The sequence below is a fragment of the Rhinolophus sinicus genome, linkage group LG04 (genome assembly GCF_036562045.2).
Source record: "Rhinolophus sinicus isolate RSC01 linkage group LG04, ASM3656204v1, whole genome shotgun sequence".
Lineage (NCBI taxonomy): Eukaryota > Metazoa > Chordata > Mammalia > Chiroptera > Rhinolophidae > Rhinolophus > Rhinolophus sinicus.
Window position 1 is genome coordinate 180557341 of NC_133754.1, and position 18749 is coordinate 180576089.

At 41.6% G+C, this 18749-nt stretch overlaps 1 protein-coding gene across 14 annotated transcripts in view; it reads right to left on the reverse strand.

Moving 5' to 3' along the window:
• MAPKAP1 (MAPK associated protein 1) overlaps positions 1-18749 on the reverse strand; it is a 215775-nt gene that overhangs the window by 85098 nt on the left and 111928 nt on the right. For all 14 annotated transcript variants that reach the window (XM_019728588.2, XM_074331017.1, XM_074331018.1 and 11 more), the window contains one exon: positions 5100-5209. In XM_019728588.2, the coding sequence (XP_019584147.1) occupies positions 5100-5209 (110 nt within the window). The remainder of the gene's footprint in view (positions 1-5099; positions 5210-18749) is intronic.

An 18749-nucleotide genomic window follows, 5' to 3' on the forward strand; every position in this document is an offset into this window, starting at 1 on the left:
GAAGCAAACTGACTGCAAAGAAATGTTCTTTTTATACTAAAACACAGCAAGCTGTAATAGCCATTGCCCCTCCCCCACTCTTCCTGGCTCAAATGTGAAGGGCACAGTCTTAATGTCAATTTCCCAGGGAGGAGTCCCCTGACCATCCTATACTCTACCTTGAGCTCCCTGCAGCTTATTAGTCTCTCTCCCAGCCCCTTATAATTACCTTCCCCCGAGAATGTAAGGTCCTCCTCAGTGAGGGCCTTGCAGACCTGCCTCACCACCGTCTCCCTGCGACAGTGCCATGCAGGGACTCTGCTCCCGCTCCCCACATAAGAACACAGGACATGGTGAGGCCAAAAAGGAACACCCACGGAGCCATAGACAGGGGAGTCATACCACTATATTCTTGCTGGCAGCTGGGTTGGAGACACAAAAGCAAACATCCGCCAGTACCCCAACAAGGGGTCTTCCTGCGCCCCAGTCTTGCTGGCGGCCGGGGGAGACACAGGAAGCAGGACCCACACGATACGCAATCAGCCATCCGTTTTTCTGCCTGCCTGCCTGCCACCCAGCCAGCCAGCAACCAACCAACACAGCCACGGCAGTTGTATCAGTGGCCAATGGCTAACTGGTTACAGCTGACGGCTAACCAGCCCAGCTGATGGCTCTCTACTATTCGAGACAGCACCTTTCCACGTGAGGCTGAGAGCCTGGAAACTGCTTTCTGGCATTCTGTCCCCACAGACAGGCACAGGTCTGGCACATGAGAGCACATGATGAGTGAATGTACAACACAACGACAAATATATTATGGATCAATATGCATATTTTACATGAATTGTGAAGATAAAACTTGAGAATCCAATGATGTCATCATTAGCTGTCCCTCAGATCAGAACCCTACACCCTGTGGATGTTTACAACCCGTCTGCTCCGAGCGGTACTTTAGGGAATAATGTTGATAAGTCCTAGACTACCTCAGGGGTGACAGTCTAGGGGTCTTGGAAAATGCAGCAAATTAGCAAGCAATACGGTGGTCTGTGACTCGAAACAGAGATGCTAAGAGGGAGTCTGCTTGACGCAGCTAACGTTTATCTTTCAAATTCGAGGTAAAATTTTTTAAGGGAAAAATAGGAACGAATGCCTTAAGTCTTATTAACAACTTTGTAAGAACTTTTCTAAAGGATCTGCAGACTAATAAAATTTTGCCTTTCACTTCAAAAAGCAAGAATCCACAGGGGTAAGAAAAAGTTAATATGCGTCTGGTTCAGTCTTTCAACAGATGATAAAGAAAAACACCTCCATTTCATAATGACAACAAATATTGCAACGGAGCCATGCAGAAAACTATTCTGCTCAGAAAATCCCACTTCAAAGCCTTCTCTCTTTTGTAGATCAAGAGATACCTATATAGCATGTCTACATCAGTGTTAGAATTGAAATTGGATCTGCTTCCATTTCTCAAGTGTCTCTGTCAGACCCAACATGCTTCAGGAGGCTGGTAAAGGTTGGTGGGAAACAGCATTTTTAAATAACAACAACAACGAAATACTGAGGAGCTCAGAAGGTCACTGACTACGCGGGTGAACTGGACAAAAGGAGAAGCTGATGAACAAACGCCTTTACTCACTAAATAACAGGTGAGTGTATTTTACCGGCTAAATCAAGGGACCTGACAGGCTACTCTTCATTATGGCAAAAACACATCCATCCAACTGTTAAAACTAGTGAAGAGGTATCAGCTAATTCTTCTAAAACTGGATTTGCCATTTACATTATTCTTAAACAATGGGGAATTTTTGCATTGCAACGCAGGTGGATTCCAAATGTCAAGTAGGTCAGTAATAAAATGAAAAGCCAGAGAGAAACTTTAAAAGAGACATTTAAAAATGGGCTTAAAAAATGGGCCTTAGCAAAGAACTGACTGGAACACACTGTGAAAAGATTACTATAGTTCAGTACATGAATATTAATAGTAAAAACCCTGCAGTGTTCATGAAGTTATGACTTGATGAAATAATTACAAATAATGCAAGTCAAAATTTTAGATCAGTTACAAGTGACTATAATGAAATTCTATCCATAAAAAATAAAAATATTTTAAAACCCTAAGGGTTTCCACTGAGAAAGCTATTTACCTAAACAAAGAAGAATTCTTTTGCTCAAATATCTAGTATCACCTTCTGATTTTTTACAAATGAAAATTGTGGAGAAGAGGTGCCAGAGGGAAGGGCAACAGAGTATTTAAACTTTAGGACTGTCATTAAGCCCCCATCTTGATTTAATAATGAAGTAGTTCTCAATTTATTATTATTAAATGGAGAGCTGTCAATCTGGAAGAAAGATGGGAGAAGTTAAAGGTTTGTGGGTAAGCAGCCGACGTTCATCGTCAACCCATCAACGGATTTCTGAAATCTTGTTCTAATACTCGTACAACTAACTTCTAATGAACAAATAGTAGGAGAACTCTCAACTCCACGTGGCACACGTTTAATTTCAAGTGGTTATTTCTCCCCTTTCACTTAAGTTCAAAAGGAGTAGCAAAAGGACCAGTGTTTTGCACTCAAACAGGTGAAAGCTGTGTGAAGAGAGGGCTGAGCACGCTCATTCTGTCCCTGACGTGTGGGTGGCAGGCACCTTCTTGCAAAGACTGAGCAGGTCATTGTGACAGAGGCTCAGGAAGTACAGCCTGGGCGTCTCTAACCCAGCATCTCCCGCCAAGTTAATGACTAAGTTCATGTGTCACGATGGGTAAGTAATAAAGTATTTCATAGCCAACTGTGAGCACTATAGACTTTTTTTTTTTTAAAGTAAATGTACTTGTGTTTCTCTCCATGACAAGAGGATTTTCCTCTTTTCATTAATCACCTTCTAAAACACGTCCACTCCACAATACAAAGTTCAAAAATACAAAATACACCCTGCCTTTACCAAGCTAACCTTAAATAAACCACTTTGCCAAACTGGAGCTCCTTCTACTTCATGAGACCAGACTTAATAAAGCAATAGAAAGAGCTTCTTGTTTTCAAAAGCTTTTTGAATTAAGAAAATGGACAGTAATTTATGTAAATGCATCAATCTCAATCGACTTCTCTAGCATGAAAAGGAATAAATAATGCAGATCACTGTTTTTCGGATAACGAGTCCTAACTCTTTGCCAAGGATATGGCAAAGACTCTGATGGAAATGACAGGGATGTGTATACAACGGTGAACATAAATAAATGTGTGTATGATAAACATGGTTGCTGGAGATGGACATAGATAAATAGCTCTTCAGTTGGACAGAGGTGGCTGGCGAGAGAGGGTAAGACACTGGTACAACGATATCCCAGTAAGTTCATAGAGGTTTCATGGTCTAAAAAAATCTGTGACCACAGAATTTCTATGAAGAAGGTTAAAAAAGTTAGTTCTACCTCCTCTGGATGATTCAGAATACTGCTATCTTAGAATATAATGAATATGTCACAAAATACACAATTATGTTAAGAAAACTTAGGGACAAAACAAGAAAGAAAAACAAAACCAAAAAACCCCCCCACGATCCTAAAGGAAGATGAATGCTTACTAAATATCTCTAAATATCTGAAGCTGTTTAAATGCTATTAGATTGGCACCTAGAACCCCTAAATAGCTCCTTTCCCCTGGGAAGGAGAGGCTATGCCTCTTCAATCATCCCCTAAATGCAAAGAGGTTTGACCCCCATGCAATGGATAAAAGTCACCCAAAAAATGAACAAAAGAGGTGTTTGGAAAAACCAGAACACCATTCATCCCAGCTAACGACTTGTTCATTATGAGTGATGATGGATAAAGACTTCTCATGCTGAGATGAAATCAAGATTTATATGCATTGTTTCCTCTCCCAACTTGTGGGAAGATCATCATCATTTAATTCTATCTCTGCGGCCAGTGATGGGCATCCAGAGAGCTGGTTATCAAACGGCGCAGTCAGCTGGCAAAAGCCGAAACGTGCAGTTGGCACATCTGGACGGAGCCGCCACAGCCGAGGGTGAACGATGACTCCTGGCAAGCATCCAAATTGCTTGCAGACGCTAGCAGGTCTCATCTACAACCGCCCCTACCAGCATCTCTCTCTCTCTCTCTCTTTTATGAGAATCAGATTTTCATTGCTCCATTCAATTGCTCTCCTCTGCCATTTTTTACAGCTCTTATCGTTCCCCTGGAATATGGCCTTGAGACAGCTCATCCGTGTCCTTCACTGTGTTATCTCTTCTAACTTTTATTAAAACTTCAGCTTTCATCTGAAGATAGCTAATTAAATCTGGAACAGATTATATGCCGCCGCTTAAAAAGAACACAAAACTATTTTCTTCAACCTGAACAATGCTTATTTTTCCTTCCAAGAGATGAAACCAAAGGTGTTTAAGAAGTCTCATTTATTTACAAAGCTAACATACCTGACATGTCGTATATAGGGTGATTTATATTCAAGTTGTCTGTGGCATGACAATTTTTTGAGGTATTTCTTAAAATAATTATTTCTCAATACTGGTAATATTTTTTCTCATATCCTTTAAATATCACAGCTTATTTTCTGTATAAAGTTGGGTAATGAGAAATTTGAGATTAACAAGGATTTCTGTGTATCCAGTGATTTAGTTTAAAAAATTTTTTTTACAGTTGCCCTCATTTGATAAAAGTGAAAATGTTTTCCTTGTATTCCATTTCCCAAATACTAGCAACTCCAAGTCTCCCCCACTGAAAATTATGTGGAAACATGAAATTAAAAGCAGTGCTTCAAATTTAGGATTGATTGAGTTTTCAAAGACAGCTTTACACCGACCAACAGTTAGCACAAGTAGCTTAGTCTTAATCTACCATAAATTATTAACGATGGAACTTCCATAACTGGTATGAACACATTCTTCTCACATATGCCACTGACCCCAGTCCCTTCCTTGGGCCCAGGGGCAACTTAAAAATCACTTTTTTGCTGCAGACCTGCTAACCAAGCCTTCTGGCAACGGTATATGAAACATCTTGAAGGCAGCCATTTCTCTCTCTCTCTCTCTCGCTCGCTCGCTCGCAAACACCAAGCACTTTTAATTAAGGGTTAAGCTTCTATTGCCAGCATATCATTCAACTATCCTACCTGAAATTTTCTGGGATCCTTTTCTTCGCTTCACTGCCTTTAACAAGATTTCTTTCATGGTGACCTTTGTGTTGTCCACCTGAATAAGGGAGAATCCATGAGCAGCATTTCTGTAGGAAAAGACAAATGTTAAATCATCACTACCATTCAACCAGAGGGATGTTACTGCAGTCTTCACTGTGTTTAAGAAAGTTTTAATAAGTGTACATCAAAGCGCCAATTATTTAAAACTAGGTTAAATAAACCTACTTCTAATAGGAGAGAGACAGAGGAAGGCAAGCATTCTAGTATGAACAGTTCCAAGTGAAAGAGAGGTCAGAGTTATGGAAGGTTTTTCTAATTTATCTCAAATTGAATCTAATTGGTCTGTGTGGGTCACTAGCACTGGCTCCCTAGTGCAGTCCCATTCTGCAGCAAGGACTGACAAACAATAAACTTGGCTTATGTCAATAGATGTCACTGCAGGCAGATACTACCATCATATTAAAGCCCGGGGAGGAATAATGTCATGTTGTGTGTGTGTATGTGTGGGGGGTATGATAGCCCAAAGTGACTTAGAATAAGGAAAAGAAAAGGCTCTTCCTTATTGGCCAGTGAAACAAAACAAAACAAAACAAAGAATCCCCACTACACACACACACAGAGTCCATGTACACTTCAGTAGGAATGTTTTAATCTACTTAGTCCTAAAAGGTCAAACAAAATATTAGCTAAAGCATAAATAATTACAAGAGAAAATACTAACACTACTTTGTAACTTCTAGCCAATCAAACTTATGGGGGGTGGGGGTTCATCTAGATAGGAAAAAACTGGTAAGGAACAAGTATCCTAAAAGCAGAAGCCCATCCCTGGGTGAGGTATAACTTCACTAAGACTGTTAATTGCAATAGCAAGTGTCACAAATACTACTCACTATGCTTGGGCACTGGAACAAAACGGGCCAATTCCAAGCAGCTCATGTAACAAATGGGACCCACGTTTCCAACTATGGAACATGGGAATTGCCACAAGGAGTTTGGTTGCATTCCCATTTCCCCACAAGAATCTCAAAGGGGAACATGGCCAAAAAACATGGCAGAACTTCATATTGACAAGAAAACTGAAAGAAAAGCCAAGCCCCAAGCTAAGCCATGGAAAGGCTTCCCAATGGTAGGATAGGCTGGGAAGGGGCCTGAAACCTCACTTGGACCCAGTTAGGTGGCTGGCTTTCCACGGGGGTTGGGGGCCGATCTCCAAACCAAGGCCCCAATTTGCTTCCCTAATACAAAGACATCTCCACACCCCTCCTCTCCATACGGCTTGCTGTTTAATCCTTGACATTCCATTTGTTAAAAAGCAAAAGCCGACGCTGGTCTAGCCAGCACGATCATCCATTTTAACTTGGTCAAGTTCTTGCTATCGAACAGCAGGCCTGAGAACTGTCAAGCTAATTTTACTGAACACTCTGTTACTGAATCATGCCTGAGCCCTGGCCATTCTTTACCTCAGAAGCTGGACCCCATCCCAGAACAATCTTTAAAAGTTTATTTTACTGATCAAAGCAAAATAAGAAATAGCTCTTTTTAAAAAAACTATATTTAGGGAGCGATGCAGTAAGTGATACTTTGGCAAGAGTACTGAAATGTAAAGTGCCTTGTGCATTTATAAACTTGGGGGTATTTGCTCTGGCACTAGGCCAGCGTGTGTTTGGAACAAGTGCCAATCATCCGCATTCAGACCTGCCTTTCCCAGCTCTCTCCTCAGAAGTCAGTGTGCGCTCCATCTGTGACAATATGTTGGGCGATAGATGAGGAGGGCCTAAAAGGGAACACAAGTTCTCGGGTACTCACACACGAGTACGAGGCTACATCTCACAAACTTCCATCTACCTGGGTCCCACCTGAACTACTCTCGATTTGAGTTTGCTTAGACATTGCTCACATTCCCTCCTAATCTGCTGCTGGCAGACAGTATTATTTCAAACTAGTATGTTTATCTTTTTCAGCATAGGCAGACTAACAGCTCAAAAGGAAGCCTGGTGTTCGGACTCACTTCCATAAATTAAAAGTGTCCTTTTAAAACGATTTTCGAACGGAGGAAAATCCCTAGTCCGTATTTTTCTGTCATTTTACCAAAACGTACCCGGGTGACAAGGTTAAAGCAAGCCGAGGAAATCCCTGGCACTTATCATCCACAGGCATTACTGATAAATTGTGTGGTGGAGGAATAAAGGATTACCGTCTGTATTTTTTCATTACACTTTTCTTTTGTTACAGAATACATAAATCCATTGTGGCACGATGTAATATGTATCACCGTGCTACACCTGCGGACGCTTCCGAGCGGCTGCCATGTCTGTGCAGTCAGGAATGATAAGTGAACCACCCGTGAATGTTAACGATAGTGATCATTCTGAGGTAACTCGGCTCTCCATCTTCCTTTACAGCCTCCGTGCTGAAGCCAGGGTAGCAGGGTTCATGAGAGGAAAATGAAAACAACAGTGAAGGGACGGGGCGGCACGGCACTCGGAATGTGCCTTCACGGGTGCGCGCTATCTTACTCCGGGGCTCCATTTCGGTAAAAACGTGCACATTAAAAGGAGAACGAGGTTGTGACCCGCGTGCTGCACACCCAACCAGACCTAATCAAAGTTTCCTCAGGTCGGTCTCGCACTCCACTCCTTGCCCTCCAGACGAATGCCAACTCTGGATGTTGTTCCAAGTCTACAGCACTTAAGGGGGTAAAACGTTTCTCGAACACAAGAGTGCAGAATGTAAGTGGTTCTCAGAACCCAGCTACCGGTAGGTGCTACTGGGAAGTGATGCTCCCATTTCATGCATGGACATGGAGACGTGGCTACCACAATTTTCAGCCTCACTTCCAAACACTCTTGGGTTTTATGCCTCATTTCTTTATATCCAGGATTTTTTATGGGCTTTCTAAAAAGTCTATTGAAACACAACTTTTAGAGCTGCTTTTATTTAATGTTGGGCATTGGGTCTGAGATCAATGACCCTGATCTAAGGGGAAATGCTGGCGGCAGGTGGGTAGAGAGCTAGTCCACCCTTCTTCCCCGGTGGTACTGCATTCCAGTCTCAAGATGTGACCAGTGCTGGAGGAGACTAGCCCTTGGACAAACAGGCAGATGGATGGATTGGATGGACAGACAGCTTGTTTGCCGCCAGAGCAGGGCATCAAAGGGCACTGGGCAAAAGCAGCTGCCCTGCCTGCCACAGCCCTGGAGGCTGCCTGTGTTGGGTTTAGCACGAAGCGCCACTTCAGGGAGCTAAGTGCTGCCAGGAGTGCTTCAGTCAATTCAAGTCTCTGAAAAACTATGGGCATTTTAAAAACAGATTACTCACTTGAGAAATTCAGCTCTGTCCCAGTGCAAAGCCACGCAGTTATCAGAGGGAAATTTTTATACCAGCATTAACCTAACACAATGAGCGTTTCTCTCCTAAGTGTTAAACTAGAGGTGATGTAGGACAGAGAGGAAGCAGGGGCACAGTCTTCATCTGAAAAGCTTTGATTCTGTTCATGGGGAGAGAGCTGGAACCAGAACCTAAGTCGGAAGGCAACATATTGGAGAGGAAATCACATGGACTGGGAGTTAAATATCCCTCAGTTCAAATCCTGGTTCCATAGCTAAACAAAATGCTGCCTTAACATGTGGGAACCTCAGCTGCACCCATGGAACGAGGAGGCCACCTCCCTCCAGAATTGTCAGTAGGATAAAATAGACAACGAATGCCAAGCACCCGGCACTAAGGCTGGCAAGCAGTAAAAGGAGTTCACAAATGTTAGCTCTTGTGTTCCCCTTGTCCCACGGCATCATCTCAAGAGAAGAGGCCCCGTTCATCACCTCTCCCCTGGCACCTCAGCAGAATTTGCTTATTCAGGGGGAATGGATCTCAACCGACATTGTTTATAACTGATGACACAGGGCCATTAAAATGTGCAATTTGCTGGGCGTGGTGGCAGCATTCAGGAGCACTGTCAGCACGCAGCCTCTGGCCTGGGCACCAGCTTCCCACCCAAAAGCTCAAATGACAGCACTGTGGGCTCCACTGTCAAGGTTTTCCTTTCTGAGAGTGTAAACCGGGGAATTAAGCTGTATTTCATCTCAGCTTAATTCATTGGCTTTGGATGGGGATGATGGAAGCTCCAAATTATGGAGGTGCTGCAAATTCAATGAGACTTACAAAGAGCTTTTTGATCTGCACAGTACGAGATATTATTATTCAACAATTATAACAATAATAGTAGCAACTACTACCTATTGAACACTTGCTATGTGCCAGGTGCTGTGTTAAGCTTTTAAGATCTGTATTAACTCATTCAATCCTAAAATTGGTACTATTATTATATTCATTTTACAAAAACTGAGGCTGCAGATCTTAGAGAATTACCTAATTAATGGTCACTCATCTATCAAAGGCCCTATTTTGGATTGAGAAGTCAACAATATGATCCCTGACCCAAGGAGCACAGTCCAGTGGGAAAGAAAAAGAAGCAAAGAATTACAGTTCTGTGTGATGAACACAAAGATGCCAGCTCAGAGTGCACTTAACCCAGCTGGGCAGAGGTGAGGGCGTCAGAGAGAAGCTGCTTAGTGGAGATGTCTCCAACCTCATCGTCGTGTGCTTCTCTGCCATACTCAGAAAGATGGTGCCAGTGCCAGGAGGCAGCAGAGCACAGCAAGCCCGCTTTGGAGTTCCGGCTTTGCCTTCCTTGAGTGAACGATATGGTCTCTCTAACTTTCAGTTTCCTCATCTACAAAATGTAAAAATGATTAGATGGCAAGACTGTTGTGAGGGCTAAGTACTTCTAAAGTAGTTAACATATACCTGTCATATAGTAAATGCTTAATAAGCAGTAGTTAATGTAATAACTATGTGCTTTTCTTCATATGAACAAAGAAGTGATATATCATGATGAGACAACGGCAACAGTCAACATTGATTGAGCATTTACTTTGTTCATTTAATCCTCCCAGGAAAGGCAGGTGCTGTCATCAGGCCCATAATCGAGGAAATTAAGGTTTGGCAAGGTTAGGACACTTGCCTGGAGTTACACAGCTAATAAGTGGAGGAGTCAGGAACCTGAACCCAGGTCAGCCAGACTCCGAAGCCTGAGTTTCAATCCCCTCTAAAGCCCAGAAGGGAGTCTTGGGGATTCAGGGGAAGAAGAGATTTCCAGAGAGCACATCCTTCAGATGGGAACCATTGATCCAATCTATGGAAAAGGTTCAACTTCCACTGTAACAAGTTCAGTTTGACTATAGATGTTCCAAGTCTTAGGCTAATCATATGACTTACAAGATCCCTTTGTAAAAGCCCTTGGAGAATGTCATGGTTTCATGAGCCAGTGTCAGTTTATGGAAGCGGGAAAAGGCTGCCAAGAGTAGCACTTGATTCTCCAGTCCTGACCAGTTCATAACAGTGATGAAGACACTCCTTTGGTCCCAACTCCACGCGTGTGCCTTCTCTAGCACTTCGAGGTAGAAAAGGAAAACATATGAGCAAGAGAAAGCCTTGCAATAACTGCAGCATACCTGCTTTAAAGCAAGTCCTTCGGGTATTACTTTATCCATAAAGAGAGTTTACACTAGTGGGAATGCCACATTTTGTTTCCCCTTTCACTGACAAAATTTTTCTTTAAAGATCAAAGCGTATTGTATGAGTATGCAACGTTTGACATTGGACAAAGTACTCTTTTTCAAAACAGACATTTTCCAAAAACATAACTCGCTAGACTAATGGGCAGTGAGAAGCCAAAATGACTGCCCTCCGCCTTCTCCTTGTGTATCTTTGCCAGAGTCCTTGGGACTTGCCAAATCTGGTCATGCCTGCTTAGCTTGCTCGACTGATTGTGCCAGAAAAGAAAATAAGACACAGATGTATTTGAGCTCTTTGAGATGCCAGTAAGAGAGACAGCTAATGGCTTCATTTCGACCCTCCCCTTCCAGCTGGGCACAGGTGGGGGATAATGAGGTCCCTCTCCCTAATCAAACTCAATTATTTACTACTCTATATAACCGCAAAGCCATTCACATTCAGTCAGAATATAAAACACACCGTGGGCTACTTCCAACCGCTGCCGCTGGGTATTTATAACAAACTCAAGTGGCTAACAGTTTGCCTTGGCAGGAGTTTAAGTGTGTAAAGTTTTGCAAACTGTTTCTGTTCAAATATGTCCTGCTGAAATGGGGTCCCAGGCGGGGTTCCATAACTGTCAGGTCAGTGAACTGCATAACATCTGAGAATGTATTCACCATGCAGTGCAGACAGGATCTGGAAATCAAACGCTTCGTTCTATCGCAACCTTCTGAGAAGCATCACAGTTTTTTCAACAGCAAGACTGACATTGTATTAATAAACATTACAAGTCACTAGCCTGACATGTACATAGCAGCAGCTGACAGACTCCAACATCAGCTGAGGGGAGAACAGAGGAAATCAAAATGAGACACAGTAAGTAAACACGGCCAAAGGGGGTAGATTATGAAACAAATCACATTAACGTCAGAAATGTGAGTCCTAAACTTTTAAGATATATAGCAACTAGAGCAGCAATCTGGAATAATTTTTGGATACCAGAGTAAGTTGATGGCTATCTAAAATGTATGCTTTTATTGGAGGAACAAACTGAATCTTGGCACACTTTCAACAGACAGACATTCCGGTGAGCAAAACCTACATATTTAGCTTGTCTGACCTTTAAATTCTTAGAAGTATGTAATTAATGCTTTCCATCTTTATTACTTGCTCCAATATTTCTGCCACTTTAAAGAGACAAAGAAAAATCTTTTCTTTTCTCTAGACAGTAGCTGTTGCCAAAAAGGAAATCAAGTCAGATTTACAAATACAAAATTAAACAGGCTGCATATGTTACATTTACATACACGAGGACAATCTGGACAACAAAAATGTTTGCTGATACAACAGAATGAAAAGAAACAACACACAGTTGGTCTATGACTCGAGCAAATAATAACTAGGAAAATTTATACCCACATCGCCAGGCCTGGTTACAAAGGACACAGTCATCCTCTTTTTTATTCCTTATGCTATTTTAGCTCTGTCCCTTACCCAACTGTATGACCTTGGGTAAGAAACTACCTGTCTCTGATCCTCAGCCTATACAGATGCTCCTCGACTTACGATGCAGTTACGTCCCGATAAACCCTTCGTAAGTTGAAAATATCCTAAGTTGAAAATGCATTGAATGCACCTAACCTACTGAACATCACATCGTAGCTTAACTCAGCCTACCTTAAACGTGCTCAGAACACAATATCTGAAAAACGCTGGCAACGGTACCACTGGAGAGTATCGGTGGTTTACCCTCATGTCAGCCCAACTGGGAGCTGCGGCTCGGGGCCCAGCCTCACGAGAGGGTATCATACCGCATATCACTAGCCGGCAAAGACCAACATTCAAAATCAAAGTACTGTTTCTACTGGATGAGTATTGCTCTCACACCATCATAAAGTCGAAAAATCTTAAGTCAAACCATCGTAAGTCGGAGACGGTCCTTATATTAAAAAATAAGTTGCTTATAAGGGATAAATGAGATAATGGCTACTGCGGGCGCTAAACTGAATGGGGATGCAAAAATGCTTATTTCCCTTTTACGTCTTTTCTCCTCTCCAAAAAAGACGATGTCACATAAGAGTAGGAGAGGCTTCAGACTAATGATATCCTTTCATAAAGGTCTGGTCACGTGGGGTGGGCTGTGCAGATCCAGTCAGAAGGTACATTAGAACGTGACCCTTTTGAAAAGCCCTCGTACAGGAAAGAGCAATGAGTCTAGGGCATGGCTCTTTAAAAGGCAGCCAATCTTTCCCTTCATGCAGAGCCAAGAGAGGCCCGGCCATCCCTGGGCGTCCTCTGGGACTCCTGGGGCCACTCTGCCCGAGGCAGCCCAGCTTGTGGTGCAGGCCCCTCCACTGGTCCCTTTCTTTCCCAAACAGCAAAGTCCTAACTGGATTCTGCAGTCTTGGTTAGAACAGTTCCTTTCCCATGTCTACCTGATACATTTTAAGTAAAACACATATAGGAGGGCAGGTGAACTGCTGTTACTGACTTCTGGTCTAGGGGGAATCTGTCCAGAGTAGATAGCAGTCAACTATTTAGAGTCCTGTTTATATACACATTTGATCTGTCCAAAATCAATCAAGAACAAAGGATATCTTAGAAATCCACTTGCTGATCTGGGAAAGGAGGCAGTTTCCATTAGGAGGCTACTAATTTGCAAGTAGAGTAATCCATTCTCTTTCCCCAAACATGATTCTATTTCCAAGGGCTTCCTGGGTGCAAGGGCCAGAAGGGGAGAACATCAAAATCCAGCTTCACGTTCCTTTCCACAGAGCACTTTTCCAATTAGGAGTTCATTTAAGTTAACTTTTAAAATGTAAATAACTGTATAATATAGTAACTTATTTTCTTTGCATGAATGAACAAAGAGAAGTTTTAAATTTTCTTTTGAATGAAGAAACATAGCTCTTTAAAAATTTTTCTATAATGGCCACGTATTAATTGTGTAATAAAAAATAACCTGAAAAAAGGTTAAACCTCATAGACACCTTAGTGTGAATCATTCCAACTGATAAATCTCTGACAGAAATAACAAAAATAGCAACTATATAATACTTCCTACATACCAGGGTCTGAGCTAATTTCCTCACAGCAGCATTTCCTACCTGAGGTACAAGGGCCTCCAGAGTCAACGGATGAATTCACAGGCTAAGTTTCAGAATTTAAAATTTTTGCTTTTAGTTCAATGAAAATATCACACACACACATACACACAAATACACATGTATACACACATACACATATATATTTAGTTCAATGAAAATCATATGATTTTCACTGAAAAGCAAAACTGTATATATACTGATGTACAGCTGACATTTGAACATGGGTTAGAACTGCACGGGTCTACTTATATGCATTTTTTCCCAATAAATATGTACAGTACTGTAAATGTATTTTCCTTATGATTTTCTTAATAGCATTTCCTTTTCGCTAGCTGACTTTATTGTAAGAATACAGTATATAATACACATACAACACAAAGTATGTGTTAACTGTTTATGTTATTGGTAAGGCTTCTGGTCAACAGTAGGTAATTAGCAGTCAAGTTTTTGGGGAGTCAAAAGTTACACGCAGATTTCTGACTGCACAGGGGGTTGGGTCAGCCCCTAACTGGTGCGTTATTTGAGGGTCAACTGTATACATAGTGACTTATATAAGTGATAGGCATATACAGATATAGGCCCCTCCCAGTCTTCCATGTTTCCCGTCTCCACCCAGCTGGAGGAGCTGAGTTACCACTTAGAGTAAAATACCCAGGGCAGCCACCTGACCCTAGTCAGACCCATATGAACAAGAAACAAGCTTAATAGAATAAGCCAGGGTGCACAGAATGGGCCACGCCCATTCATTTAAGTATTGTCTATGGCTACCTTTGTGCTACTATGGCAGAGCGGAGTCACAGAGTGGATGGCCCCTACCACATTTATTACCTGGCTCTTTAGAGCAAAGTTTGCCAACTGTGGGATCAAGCTGGTGAGATTTGGGGGGTTGTGTCATCCAGCAGCTAGAGCTATTTAACACCACTGAGAGACTTAGTAAAGGCCAAAGTTGCATGCGAAGTTTGCTGAATAGAGAAAAGTGATGGGAAAAGTGGGCACAAGGCTCAGTGATGTCAGAACAGAGAGGAACAGGCTTGCTGATTCCTGAATAAGTCAGGCTCTGCAGTGCCCAAGTCACACTGTGCACAGATATCCATACAGAGGACCTATGTAACAGACCAACTGACCTCAGAAAGTAGGGTGACCAATCATCCTGGTTCACCCAGAACTGAGGGGGTGCTCTTGGATATAAGACTTCCAATTTTTTTTTAAATTTTTATTGGGGAATATTGGGGAACAGTGTGTTTTTCCAGGACCCATCAGCTCCAAGTCAAGTTGTTGTTTTCAATCTAATTGTGGAGGGCGCAGCTCACTGGCCCATGTGGGAACCGAACTGGCGACCTTGGTGTTATGAGCACTGCGCTCTAACCAACTGAGCCAACTGGCCGCCCCAAGACTTCCAATTTTGAAACAGGGAAAGTCGTGGGCAAACTGGCATAAACTGGTCATCCTAGAGAATATTCAAGTAAAGGACATTTACAATTTGGGGAAGATGCACTATAAATCAAGTGTCCCATTAAAGTAATGGACTAGCAGTTAAAAATACATTCATTATTTAAAAGGACAAATAATAATATGGTAATCTGATGTTTCATATGAAAATCAAAAGACTCAAGTTGACAAGTAAAACATTTACCACCCATTAAACTCAACATCAGCGATTTAATTTCAGGAAAACATTATGTGTTGCACTAAAGTTGTTAATTTGTATTTTATTAACGTTACAGTTTTATCTGCATTTAATTTATAATTTTGTTTGGGTTGCATAAAGACATTAGTTTATAGCTAGAATTTTACATTTGTATGTATTTAAGTAACATTATAATAAAATTAATTTTGGCAAGTACTGAGGCTTCAGGAGAATTAATTTTCCGTTAAAAGAGGTCTGTACATTACTTACATTTAAGAAAATTCCTCACAATTCCATGGGGTAGTTACCATTATCCTCATTTCATTGACGGAGAAATAGGCTACAGTCACGTAGCAAGTACTAGTGAAGCTGAAACTTGAACCCAGGTTAGACTAAATTCAAATGCCTCACTGAAGTAGGGAAAGACAGAGGTATATCGGAGCCTGCTGGTTGGGGGGGGGTGGGGGGGCCTCTGAAAGCCAGAATGGAACCTAGGCTTCACGGTTTCCAAAAGGCAGGACAGGGATGTAAAAGTTTAAATGGGCTCAAAAAGCGAGGTAGAACAGAAAGCTTGGTCAAGGGCCTTTCTAGCAGCCCACAAACACCTCAAGATTCATTCATGCCTTCTCTCTGAAGCCCTGTGCGGGATGCTAAGATACACCAATAATTAAGACTGGCCCCTCCTGTCTCCAAGGAGTTTATGATCTTGCTACTACCTTAAAGGATGTCTGCCCATAAGAGGACAAATTGGAAAGTCTGCAGATCTCTGACATCTACTCGTGCCTATGTTCAGCAAAAGTTATTCCAATTCAGCCTTTTCTGAGCCATGTCCACACAAATTCTGCCCTTCCCCTGCTAGAAAACAGAAAGTAAGGGAAGAAGAAAAACGGAGAAGCAGCAAAGAGATCTATTCAGTTACCCATTCAAGAAATATTTGTGGCATACCTGCTACGGCAATGGAGCTATGCTGGGTGTGTGGGGCACAAACGATCCAGCTATTGCCCTCAAAAAAATTTTATTAACAATAATAATAACTGCAACAAACACTCCAGACAATGCTTCTACAGGCCAGGCACTGTTCTAAGTGTTTTGCATCTGTTAGCTCATTCAGTCCTCACAACAGCTCTATGAGACAGGTATTATTATTACCCTCATTGAACTAATCTATAGAAAAGTGAAGTAATTCATCCAAGGTCACACATGCAAGCAAGGGTAAGGTCAGGATCGGCACCCACACAGTCTGGCTCCAGAGGCCACTGTGCTTTCACCTATTATTACACTATAGTAATGGCTGAATGTCGGCTTTCAGACAGTGAGGTTTACTTGAAAGACTAGACTGATACTAGATTCTCCTACCCCCATCCCAACCCTCAGCAAGGTTGGGAAGAGCATGGACTATGAAGTCAGGCATGGGTTCAAATCCAGGCCTGAGAGCAATACTTCTCAGCCTCAGTTTTCAAGACTCTAAAATGGTCACAATAAAAACTGGGCTGTTTTTCAGATTAAATGAAATAACATATACATAACTGGTCCTTAGTAATACTGATTCACTTCCCACTGTCAAACCTTGCTCCCTCTTCCTGGTTGACTTTAATGTCTTCTAGCCACTTCCTGCCCATTTTCCACTGGGAGGAAGATGCAAGGAGGAAAGGGGGAAAAGGAAGAGAAGGAGCGATGGCTTCACTTATTTTGCTGGGACTTCACGCTCTGAAACTTTGGACACATCCCTGGAGACTCCTGAAGGTCTGCTCTGTCCTGCAATTTCAGGAGAGGCTTTTCTAATGTATAATAGAGACCAGAAAGGTGAATGGGAGGTTGCTGAAATAAGAAAATACACACAGGGCAAATGGTCAGTAATCTGTCCTATTTCATCAGACAACTGAGAAAAAGAAGAAACAGAATCTTTATTGACACTTTACTTTAAATGCTCACATGTAAAGACTTTACTTTACCTTGTGTTTTCAGAAATACTCCAGACATGTCGTATAAACTCTCTTGAACTTTAAAATAGAAAAAGGACTGACTGGCATATGTGTGTTTGGGAGTGGGAGTGCAGGGATGGAAGTAATTCAGGGGGAAAAAAATAGAGTATTTAGTTTAAAGCAGTTGTTACTCTCTGCCTCCCCACTCCCCCCTTCCCATTCCCTTGAAGGAGGAGACACTTCTCCCTGGAAGGTATGTCCACCCCACCCCGAACCGCACTCTGTCAAAAATCACTGATTTAAAAGCTATTGTTTTAAAAAGGACTTTCAGTTTAAAAGACTGCTATGATCATATGTAAACATTTATGTAGTAAACATTATGTGCTAACAATTCTTTTACATACACACTTACTAATAAATAATAAAAATGCAAATGGAAACTACTGAAATACCACTGTATACATCTTTTAAAGTAAAAAGGGAAACCTTCTAATGACACCTTGTGATGGCTACAGAGACGGCTCTGAATTCTCCTAGTGTTACTGCAAATTGGTTCATCTTTCAGAAGGCTATGTGTCAGTACAAAGTGAGAGTCTAAAGATGGTTCTACTCTGACCAATAGTCCTAGTGACAAAAAATTATCCTAAGGAAGTTATTCAAAAAAAATAAAAGGGATATACCCAAGGCCTCTGATAGACTCACTGTTACACCAACCCAGGAGGCCATCTAAACATCTTGTGACAGGCACCCACTGCACGCGTACATTTTTCTGTTGTGTTGCTCATCACATTTTAACGATTTGCTTGACAACTGTCTCTCCACATAAGCTCCACGAGCATCGGGGTTGTCTCTGTTTAGATCCTTGGCACATACTGAATTTCAGGAATTAAAAACAGATATCGAAACAGTTGTAATATAACGTTAAGTAAAAATAACATAATATGTACGCCAGAACTCAAACTGTGTAATGTATATACATATGGAAATGATTATACAAAAATGAAAATAGTTATATTAGGAATCGTTGGATAGCTTTTAAATTACTTTAAATATTCTTTAAAGTTGTTTCAGTACTGAAATGCCAATGAAAACTGTAAATGTAAAAAGAAGGAAAATATTTGCCGTTACATACACCAAACATAGCTTCATAGTAGGAATGAAATGGCAATTATAAAAGCTTGAGGAATCACCCCAGATCACTCGCAAGCACTCAGCTATTCATTCTTCGCTCAAGGGTAGAAAGACCCAAAATATTCATGTATCATAGGTAACATAATCCTATTTTCAGTTAAAATCTGAAACAAAGGCAATATGTTTTAAAGAGACAGGTGGAAAAGTCCCCTAAAGCAATCTCTTTGGGATAGTGAATTTGCTGGTTGCTAACAGCAGGGGGTGCCAAAGGGATCGCTATTGTTCC